Raw genomic sequence first — 12,489 nt, 5'->3', positions numbered from 1 at the left:
ATAATTACAGATCACAATGTAAAGAACCATATTTTTTGGGGCTGCTCGGTACAGCTTATAAAGTGTACCTACGGATACAATCAGCTACCTAGCAGTGGTATCGATGGAATAACAAGTAAAGCTACCAGCCTTGACTCTGAAAAACACAACAAACTAATCCCATTCAATTATAAGAAATGATTGCATGTACAGACATGGAAATAAGCACAATGTAAAATGTTTTTGAATCATACATGAACAGGGTTACAAAAAATAAATAAAAAAGCTAACTAAGCATACACGTTTATTTGTAATATGCCAACATTTGTAATATATCACACATATTTTCTACCAATGTCTTGCAGGAAATTCACATATGCCAGAAATGCAAAGTGTGGTTTATCAGATTCATTATTTAATCTTTGCCAGTGGTAGATCGGAATACCACCAATGGTATAATTAAAACTGCAACAACTAACAATGCATGTGAGTCTCTTAGGTTACTTTATGTCTTAAAAATATGTAGAATATCAGAGAAGGTCCTATTTAAAGGACAATGGTATTTAGATCCAGCAATGTTTAGAATATGACTACTTAACTTTGCATACTAGTTAGTGGCATCTTAAAGCAAAATAACATATTAAAAAAATCAGTGTTTTTTAATATGGAGTTGAGTAGTGGTTAGGGCTCTGGACTCTCGGAGGGTCGTGGGTTCAATCCCAAGTGGAGGACACTGCTGCTGTACCCTTGAGCAAGGTACTTTACCTAGATTGCTCCAGTAAAAACCCAACTGTATAAATAGGTAATTGTATGTAAAAATAATGTGATATCTTGTAACAATTGTAAGTCGCCCTGGATAAGGTCGGCTGCTAAGAAATAAATAAATAAATAAATAAATTAATTAATTAATAATAATAATAATAATAATAATAATTATTATATATATATATATATATATATATATATATATATATATATATATATATATATATATATATAGGAGTGACAATGATAACTAATTTTAAGGGAAACTGATTTTAAAAAGTTATTTTTTCAATCAGTACATGTTACATAACCACGTGAAAGCGTATTTGTTCTGTCTCTTCTTATTGTAATTTAATCCCAGGGAAAAGGAAAAAAGAATGTGGGTCACCAGGTTAGGAGTATCAAGTCGGTGAAATCAACTTAAAGTCTACGGAACGTAATGCCTTCACCTGCACATACATGTATTACATAACCCTGGCTGCATTTTCTGGGAACCACCACGAAGTTAGCAAGTGAAACAACAATGCTGACTTTCTACAGCAACCAAGCAATGAACACGCGAGAAACGAACACTATTCACAGTGCTGCAAAAGCAAATCACTACCAAATGCATTTATCATCGTCATAGGATACGATATTTGCCGCAATTAACTCTGTGTAAACTGTGAAAGATTGTCTTGCCCCTCTGTTTATGGCTAAACCTCTTACATAACCAGCTTACATCTAGCCCAACGTGCAGTATCAGAGTGTAATTAGAAGACCCTTCTGGGGGAATGTGTAGGAAAAAAAGGCGACAGTACAACGCCAGTATACAGAGCGGTTATTAGGTGTCTCTGTTAAAGATGTAGATGCGCGGTTTTGACCACGTTGTTGTTTTAAGTTTCTTGGTATATTTTTTTCACTGTACTTGCATTACGTGTATAGAGGCTGCCTGTAGGGGGTGTGGCTATATACTGTAAAACACAGCCAGCACATGATCAGCCATATTTCTGCCGCAAAAATGTAAGAAATATTCAGAAATGTAAATCCTAACACCTGGAATTATATAAATAGATGATAACAAAATCCAACTGACCATTGTTTATCGGTTGTCATTTTCGTGGATTTAACCTAGAGGCAATGGTGACAATTATGCATTATACTTAATACTCTTAATCAGTCGGCTGCTTCACCTTTCAACATATGTACTATCACATTTTTAAAAAAATCGGCTGCCATAAAACAAATCCCGCACAGTTTTCAAAAGTTTAACCCCATTTAGCCTTGGGAAGTACTTTTGTTTAAAACATAAATAACAAAACATCTAGAGTAAGCTTAACTTGAACATATAAGGATACTTCACGACTATGCTAAACATCTCTCGACTGTTTTGTTATGTAAAATGTACCTCTAATATTAATAAGTATTTAAGCCTGCAGGATACATGTATGCTAACTACAGTAGTGCGTTGCTTTACAGCTGTCAAATTGATTGCACCGATCCGAACACAATAAATAAGTGCCTGAATTGAAACACTGAAACTTTGAAAGTGTTGTCCTCTTGCAATCAATAGCTCGGCGGACTTCAATATGTGCAATCATATTAATCTGTTGTTAATACAATTTTAAAAGGCATACCAATGGTATACCGCCTGCGTAAAAGTTTACAGCTACCATTTCCCAGCAGCACCATCTCGTTTTATTAGACAGATGCCCAGAACAGTTGCTCCTTACCTCTGGTACTCGAGCAGCTCTGCCTTCGAACGGGGACTGGATGTTCAGCTTTTCGGAGAGTCTCCAGGTTTACCGGGGTGTCCCTGAGCGGGGTAGCCGGCTCTGAGGCGCTGTTGCCCGGATCGCTTGTTGGATCTGGTGCAGACTCCATTTATTATTATTATTATTATTATTTTGTATTTCTTTTTTGTATATTGTCTGTGAATGACGCGCTACAGTACTAGACTCCCTCTATCTAATTTACAGTGCAACCATGAAATGTGAATGTGCGGTCTTGATAGATGTGGGTGTGTAGGGTCGGTTGTCCACAAGCAGCGCTCGTGAGAACTCCTGTACAGTCTGTGAAATTACCCACAGCACTGAAAGGAAAGGCAGTCTATAGCAGAGAGAATAGATGGGAAGCCGATGACAGATCGGACATGCCTTTCCACTGAAGGTGCATGTCACAGAATGACTCCAGTTATACTTACTAAATCCCATCATTTCCGATACAGTATATAAACAAAGTCGGACAGGCTAGATGCATTGCATTTTTTTTTTAATTTTTCGTTTGATGGGGATTTTAAACATGAACATTTAAATTGTGTTAATGATCCGAGGATGCTATGTTGCAAAAGTGTATATCTATACGCCGCCATTTCAAATGTTCGGTGTACTAGAACCGTATATTTAAAGTGAAATTCAGATCCACAAAGCAATAAGGGCTGGACATTTGCTGAAAATATACATTTTTAAAAAACTACAATTTGAAGTTCCTAAAATTGTGACCTTTCTCTATACGGTCCCTGTTCACTGAAATGGGTCAATATTGGGCCGTGATGTATTTAAATACTGGACTAGAATTACTGAAATAGCACTATAAGAAGCTGAAAGTACACTTGTGATGCAAGCACATTAATGAATAATTACAACTGCATTTAAACCATACATGTTTTCTAAATTATCACAATGTGATCTTATGCATATCCTTTATTTTGTAGATAATATGTAACTCGTCGAAACGACGATCATTTCAAGATAGCGTTATTTTGAACAAACTATAATTTCTATGAAAAATAACATTTTGTAGTAAATAATCTAGTCAACTACCATGTCTACCAGTTCAGATTAGTTTTTTAAAAAGCCACAGGGGTCTAGTGTTACCCCTGCCTGGTCTAAATGTGTGAACATATCTGGTCCAGTCTAACAATTAAAGATTGTAGGCATTTCCTGTGGAATGTAATCAGTGTGACAAAAACATCAGTTTGAAAATAAGAGATTCTCATTACTCCTTAATTATAGCAAAGCTCGCAGATGCTATTCACAGTGTCAGGTTGCTGCAGGTAGTAGCAGGAGCATGTTTCATTAGTTTGCAAAGAGGCAAGAAAGCGTCAAGGGTAGAAAAAAAAAAACAGCAAAGCCAAAACAAGTCTGATACCCCACTAAAACGGGTTATGAATACCACTGGAGAAGTACTGTATTTTCAAACACTTCTGCCAGTGTTGAAATCTGACAGGTTGACGTATTCGTCAGTAGATTAAGCTGGTCTGAAAGCTGATTGACTCTGGCAGCTGATCAACTGCAGCAGAGCCCGTCCTTGGAAGTCTGGAGAGAGAAACTTTGTAAGGGACGCTGAAGTGTGAAATAGCAGTTTGTGAATGCCTTTTTCATTGGGTTGGGGTTCAAAGTGTTTCCAACCCGTTCGGTTTGTTTGTTGCTAACTTTCTAAATCCAAACCCTATGGACAGGTTTATGTTTCACAGCCTGGATACGTAATAACAAACACCAAGCCTGGCCTGTTGCATGTGATTACCGTGAACCATTGGTGTTTCAACCGAATCTCCGCCCCCTGCGGCCGGCACGTGGATAGAAGCATGGCCCTGCTGTTGTTGCATACATTTACACACACACACACACACACTGTTGCATTGACATGAATCTAAAAGGAAACTTGGCACTCGAATGAAGAGCATGTATTTAAATAAAAGGACCACGCCTATTTTTATTACACAGTACTTAAGCCTTTTTATTACACTAAATTAAGCTGTTTTTGATTAGGTGTTGATATTTTAAAGCTAGTTAAACAATGTATTATTATTATTATTATTATTATTATTATTATTATTATTATTATTATTATGCATTTTATGAAAAATAAAAAGCTGTATGTACTTTGTTTCTCTTGTCGTGTATTTGGCGGAAGTGGGTGCACAGAGCAAACTGATTACCATCACTCTATTTATAATGACCCCCACCTGTGTCGTTGGAGCAACTCAGGAGGTTGTAAACTGGATAGGTGGAAACACGCAGTGTTATGCCACCAAGCAGGGAATTCTGAACATTGTACTGCAGCGCTGTGTTGGCACAGTTTGGGTGGATATTCTTACTTAGACGTTGGTATGTATTGTAGCGTGCACGGGGGTAGGCAGCAGCAGGGTTGGTAGGTGACGTAATCACACACAGAGACATGAGCCCGATATACGCTCCTTGCAAAGGAGCAGGTGTAGCATGAGTAAGGCAAGCCAAATTATTATTTAGAGATATATCGAAATGCATTTCAAGATATCTTAAATTGAACTGCAGATATCTCAGACTAACTCGATTTTAAGATATCTCAAACTCATTTCAAGATATCGCGAGATATCTTGAAATCGAGTTAGTTTGAGATATCTGCAGTTCAATTTAAGATATCTTGAAATGCATTTTGAGATATCTCTGAATGATAATTATACGCATCATACACATGGGAGGGGTCATGCGCAAAAAACACTCTATCATATAATAATAGATGTATCCCCTCAACTCAACACCACACGACCAACATCCCTTTGTATCAGCAGATGTGTCAGCCGCACGAAGAGCACAGCGTGTGGTTTTCACTAAATCTACTGTGCAGAATAAATTAATTTTTTTTCTATGTTTCTATGTGTAAATATCGGGACTTTCTTCCTATGCATCGGGTTGCGGGACATTTGCTAGGAAATTGGGACTGTCCCGACCAGATAGGGACTGTTGGCATGTATGCTTTCGTGAATATGATTTATATATTTTTTTCTGCTGAATTTGATATTTTAACATTTGTTTCCTGGAACTTGTATCAATTGTTCATTTATTTACAGTATGTTTTCAATAAAATGCATATGACGAGTAAAATAGTTTAAATATGTAAAATGTTTTTATTTTAACATAATGCCATCATGGATCCCATATATATATATATATATATATATATATATATATATATATATATATATATATATATATATATATATATATATATATATATATATATATATATATATATATATATATATATATATATATATATATATATGGGCAGCAGTGTGGAGTAGTGGTTAGGGCTCTGGACTCTTGACCAGAGGGTCGTGGGTTCAATCCCAGGAGGGGAACACTGCTGCTGTATCCTTGAGCAAGGTACTTTACCTAGATTGCTCCAGTAAAAACCCAACTGTATAAATGGGTAATTGTGTAAAAAAATAATGTAATTGTATGTAAAAATAATGTGACAACTTGTAACAATTGTAAGTCGCCCTGGATAAGGGCGTCTGCTAAGAAATTATTAGTAATAATAATAATAATAATAATAATAATAATAATAATAATAATAATAATATATATATATATATATATATATATATATATATATATATATATATGGTGTTCTTGTGAGTGTGAACTTCATAGCAACCTAACAGCAGACAATGTAAATGTGGAAGCGTAATGGTAAACACAATGCTGCATTACATTAGACTACTAATGTAGTACGGATTGTTGAAAAATGCGTATTTCCCCATGTTCTACATTTATCACAAAACAACGTGTTTGAGAGCAGTTTACTTCATTGTTTGCATTTATTTCATATTTGTTATCATGACTATCAAAACACCTTTTCTGAGGGGGTGCAGTATCTCATAGCTATTACAACACCTTTTCTGAGGGGGTGCAGTATCTCATAGCTATTAAAACACCTTTTCTGAGGGGGTGCAGTATCTCATAGCTATTAAAACACCTGTGCAGTATCTCATAGCTATTAAAACACCTTTTCTGAGGAGGTGCAGTATCTCATAGCTATTACAACACCTTTTCTGAGGGGATTCAGTATCTCATAGCTATTAAAACACCTGTGCAGTATCTCATAGCTATTAAAACACCTTTTCTGAGGGGGTGCAGTATCTCATAGCTATTACAACACCTTTTCTGAGGGGGTGCAGTATCTCATAGCTATTAAAACACCTGTGCAGTATCTCATAGCTATTAACCCCCCCCCCCCCAAAAATAAATAAATAAAAGAAAACAAGTTATCTGGTTACAATGCAAATTATATTCTGAAGCAAAATAGTACAAGGATGTCCTCAGACATATTTCAGTGATACAATGTTGGCCAGCGTTTTTACAAATGCTACAATGTGGCCAAACCCATGTCTTTCCATATTAAAATGTAGTGTGTTTATTTTGCATTGTAATTTGGCACAAGAGTAACTCTTACCATTACCTCTGGGAGTTGTGCCAGGCTTGTTTATATCTAATAATGGTAGTCATTTACGCATTTTTTCGATGCTTTTACCTTGATTATAAACGTATATGGGGTTTATCAGCAGTGTTAATATAGAGGGATATAGCTCGACAGCATTTGGGTTATGCATAGACAATTATGTTTTTAACCCCTTCACCTCCCCTATCGCTTGTACAATATTTAATTGTTAGAATTTTGTTAATATATTCAGCGATTATTTTTATTTATTTATTTGGCAATTTTTGTGTATTTGAAAATCCATTTCTTTACTGTCTCTCTCTCTCTAATAATAATAATAATAATAATAATAATAATAATAATAATAATAATAATAAACAGTTAATATGAATGTTTTGGTTGCGGTCTAAACCGTTGTTGTATATTACTTACTGTAAAGTAAAATGTTACCACACAGGGTGATACAAACGTTATTGGACACGTTTGAGCAATATGTAACTTCTGCAGTTATCCATTCAGAAATATGTTCATCCCACTTGTCTAGTGACTTCTGAATCACCCTCATGCTTTAGACATAATCTTAGCTAATGTAAGGAAGACTTGAATGTCCATAACACTTGCGCTTCATGGAGAGCTTTCACAATGAGAACTTTGCTATTCCAAAGTAGTGTTATATGATGCAGTCGATTTTGAGTATTGTTAGAGTTATTTAGACTTACTTGCCAGTGTTTTTCTTTAGGCTTTTTCTGCACTGTTTTGACTTTCAAAATCAGTGAAATTTGCCTTCTGTCAGCTGTTTTAAGAATTCAAGTCTGTTTGTTTGCATTGGTGACGGCCCACAGCAAAATACAGTATAATACAACTAGATCAAACTGCAACTACTGTGTGACTTCAGAACTTTGATTTTACACCACATTGTCAAACAGCCTAATTTTCATAATACCGAATCAAGCTTGACCTGCAATGAAACTTTACTTTTATACTCGACAGAATATTTTACACATTATATGGATTACTAATAAATAGTGACAGTGAAGTGAAACATCTAGTTTCTGTTTTAAAAATAAATAAAAAAATGGCCAGAGATTTTGTCTTTATCAATCTTATTTTTTTTCCTCCATTTGTCTTTTATGTGTGTTGGATTATCAGTCGTGCTGACTATCATTCGCTTAGGGTGTGCATTTTAGGATTCCATCTTGCTAGGCCTGTTCTTGCATTATGTGGCTGCATGTATTTTTAAAATTCTTTTGATGTAATGCCTTTATTGTATAGTCTTTCTGCAATTTCCTTAACCTCTTTTATCTATTTATTGATCTTATTGCTTTTAACATTCTACATATTTCACATAGTCATCTGTGTTCATTATCACTATTCCCAAACCTTTATCTGCTGGTCTTATCATTATATCATCATCATTTAACAACTCAGTCATACTGTATATGTACAGACAGAGACATACATCTCCATGCAGTATATTCCTAAAGTCTAATATAAGCAATAATGTTTAAGTGACGGTCTATGCCAAGTATTATAACTGGATAAGCATTTCTGTACAGGTAAAAGTGTGAACATGAACTCTTACCTCATTCTTATTCCAGTTTATATAATCTATAGAAAAAATGAGGTTGTGCAGGTTTGTAATTATTAACCCTTATTACACTTTCTGAAGTGTAAATCAACCACCTACTCCAGATTTGTCAAGTTTTAGTCATAATCATAACACCACCTACTCCAGATTTGTCAAGTTTTAGGCTGGGTTTAGTTAACCTCATCCCACATTCAGCATAGTGCTGCTATATCAGATTATAGTGGACATTTAGATAAAACACAAGTAGTGTTAATTTGATTTTATAAACAGGCTTACCATTAGAAGTTCTTTTCTATGTATTACCGTTTTTAACTTCGAGAAGTAAGAACCAGTTATCCTCCCTTCTGATTTTTATTGCCAGACTGAAATGCTCGGCAGTGACTTCATCAGTGCATTTATGCATCTAATTAGTTCAGACACCATGTTTTCATGTTATCTTTTGTGTGCAATCTTGTGTGAAGGCACAGATGTCGCCCTGCATTAAATACATAAATATACAACCTTGATGTGATGAGATTCACAACCGATGGCATGCTCCAAAATACTGTGCTTTTAATTTTTGGTTGATTATTTGAGGAAGAAAAGTGTTATTTGCTGGTATTTATTGCATTAAGATGTAGCATGCTGAACTTCACCCTTTTCAAAATGCCTAGAATTGGTCTTTATATAAAAAAGAAAACTTGTTATTCAATGTTTGAATAAAAGTTGGGCATTCCTGCATTTCTCTTCAATATATGCCACACAACTGCACCCTGTAAAATTTAGTAATAGAAATTGGGTATATCCACTTATTTGCTGTGGTGACAGAAGGCTTACTGATTATGCTAAATATGTATGAGTCTAGAGAGAGACATACTGTGATCTTATTACATGTTCAGAGCTTGCTTTTACATTTCATTATTTCACACTTATATTGATAATAATAACTTTACAGCTGGGCCATAAAACATAATAGAACAATAGTGTCTCGTTCTATAACACTCCAGTCTGGAGGTACAATCTGTTTCAAGCTGTATGGTACAGTATTACTCGACAAAGCAGGCTGTCATGACACGAACCTGCAAAAGCCTTCAGCCTCGAGGATTAGTTATTAGATATATTGTACAAGTTCACAAGTAAGCTTTTCTGTTTCATTTATTTAGTAAGGTAATATATATATATACTGTATATATCTTTTTATATTTTTCTATTAACCATTAACATTTATTTTTTACATTGCATGGCCTTTAAACTAAACCAATTAACTTAAATTAATGAGCATTTTCCTGTCAGGTTAATAAGGAGAGGAAACAATGGAAAATCAAGCCCCCTGTTACTATAATTATGTATACATCACTTACATATAGGCCTACTACTGTAAATTGGGCATACAAAATGTACTTTTAAAGAAAATGGTTTGCTAGCAGCTGCTGGGAAGCAATGGTAGCCAATTAACACCTATGCCAGCTGAAACCATGTTCTGTACTTGTGGTCTTTGAGCTGCCAGACTTGCAAAACGTTCCTCGAAATGTGAATGTTGTGAACAGAGCAGTCTTTTGTTTACCTAGAGTGAAAGCCAACGTGTACGTGCATGTGGAATAAAAGGCTGAAAATTGGTCCTGCCGCAAATACATGTGCGCCCCCGTGCACTTCATACAAAAGTGAGTTTTTTATTGGGAACAAAAAAAAAAAAATTATTATTATTATTTGTTTATTTAGCAGACGCCTTTATCCAAGGCGACTTACAGAGACTAGGGTGTGTGAACTATGCATCAGCTGCAGAGTCATTTACAATTACATCTCACCCGAAAGACGGAGCACAAGGAGGTTAAGTGACTTGCTCAGGGTCACACAATGGGTCAGTGATTGAGGTGGGATTTGAACCAGGGACCTTATGGTTATAAGCCTGTTTCTTTAACCACTGTACCACAAATAATGAGGGAAGCATTTGCAGATGCCAGCTGATTATCCCCCATGTGGATGTGTTCAAAGTGCGCTAGCTTACATTAAAATGTAGAAGGGGGAAAAAAAACAAACACACCCAGTACTACAGTATCTCTTGGTCTGTTCCTTCTTTCTATACAGGAATACTCCACTGTGTAAAACCTGAGCAACAACAGGGTTGAAAATGCCCATGGGGGGAGTGCAGGGTGGAAGCTGACCCGTCACTTCTATTGACTGCCAAAGATTTTAGTGAAATATTACGTTTTGAAATAGAATGCTGTTTCAATAGCATAGGATTCTAAATTAAGTTTTACAGAGCTAACACCACACAACACTATTGGAGTGACCAAAGGTATCCTAAACCCAAGGTATATCTTTTAAGAGGTGATTATACCAAGGCTTTAAAAAAAAGAATTGTCAATAGCATAACAACTTGTAAATCCCTTTATTTTAACTGTGAATTGGATGAAGACCATTTATCCTGCCAGCACATTGTCAGTCCTTGTGCAACATGTACTTGGACCCCACCTGAAACTTAGGTCTTGTACGCAGGACCTGAGGTGGCGTCAGGGGGTGGAATCCTTATTTATACCTGTTGCAAGTAATTCAGACATTGAACACACAAGCTCATAAGGGAAGCCTTTTATGTCAGATATTTTCATTTTAATGTTATTAGCCAGCATCTTTTGGCTCTTAGTCTTAACTAATATTCACAATTGTCATTAATATTTTTCATTAATTTAGTCTTAAGTTAATTCTAGAAAAGTTTCACTTTTAATTATTCAAAGTTCAATTACCCAGTCTTAAATAACTCCTGGGGTAAAACTTAGTAAAGATGACCATCTATCTCTTAAACACACTTGAATAGAGCAGTATGTGATAATGTATGCATTCTATGCATCTCTTACCCACGACAATGTGGTCTGAGAGTAGCTTTGTTAATAATATTGATCATAGCATTCTTATTAAAGATATTGGTCATCATTTAGCCATACCCTATTGTGACATTGTAGACCTGAAGTGGTTGAATACGAGTACAGCTTAGTCAAGTGTTTCCAGATAGGGTATCGTGGCACACATGCACACAGATTCAGGATCATTTAACCACAATCTGGCTTTCAATTCCCCAATGCAGTGGTTCAACACATCATTATGTGATGCTCCCGTAAACTGCCAATAACCACAAATCAATCATTTCTGATAATGCCAACATTTCAGTGTCTGGCAATTTCTGCTAAATACCACTGACCGTTTTTCTGCTTCTCTCTAAAGCAGCATTATCACCACATTTATTTTATTACTAGATCAAGTTATTTATTTATTTATTTTTGTACTCAATACTTCCAAAATTGATTAAAAGTGAACATGATGTACAATGACAATACTAAGCTAAGTCTATAACAACACTGTGGCAAATATATATATATATATATATATATATATATATATATATATATATATATATATATATATATATATCAGAAAAAAATGACAGTAATTGTTCCAATGTAACACACACCCTGTCTATAACACACATGACTGAGCTTTCTTGGGTTACATCACTTGTAAAATTGCAAACTGTTCTGTAACCAGGGCCATAGCCAGCCATGAAAAATCACAGAGTCACTTAACCATGCAGCTGCCCCCCCCCCCCCCCCCCCCCGTATGGTGTCGCTGTAGTCTGCAATGACAGGAAAGCATTTTGAAAGGCACAGAGGCTATAGATAACAGCAGCACTTTCAATGTATGTCTATACGAAGGGATGAAATGCATTTTATTTTGCGACAAAGCAACGAGTAAAAGAGCCTAAATAATCATTAGTATGATTTTAACCAAGGCCCGTGCCTCATAGCTTGCTTCAGCCTTGGTAACACACACTTTGTCTTTGCTACACTATGAAAAAACATCAAAGTATACTACTGTTTATGAACTAATATTGCCATTTATATTTTTTAATTCATATATAACATGCAGCCCTTACACATTATAACACCTAGACATTCCCCTAATATTTGTATAAGGGTGTGTATTGTGAAAATGGTTCTGCAGTT

The 12,489-nt window shown here is 35.5% G+C and overlaps 1 protein-coding gene across 1 annotated transcript in view; it reads right to left on the bottom strand.

Annotated features, from left to right (window-relative positions):
- The window catches only part of LOC117429254 (nuclear receptor ROR-alpha A-like), a 238,910-nt gene extending 236,048 nt beyond the window's left edge, over nt 1–2,862 (bottom strand). The window contains exon 1 of the mRNA XM_034901625.2: nt 2,457–2,862. Within this exon, the coding sequence (XP_034757516.1) occupies nt 2,457–2,607 (151 nt within the window). The 5' untranslated portion in view covers nt 2,608–2,862. The remainder of the gene's footprint in view (nt 1–2,456) is intronic.
- Nucleotides 2,863–12,489: the final 9,627 nt, after the last annotated feature.

Source organism: Acipenser ruthenus, chromosome 24, assembly GCF_902713425.1.
Source record: "Acipenser ruthenus chromosome 24, fAciRut3.2 maternal haplotype, whole genome shotgun sequence".
NCBI classification, from domain to species: domain Eukaryota; kingdom Metazoa; phylum Chordata; class Actinopteri; order Acipenseriformes; family Acipenseridae; genus Acipenser; species Acipenser ruthenus.
This window is presented reverse-complemented; position numbering and strand designations above follow the sequence as displayed.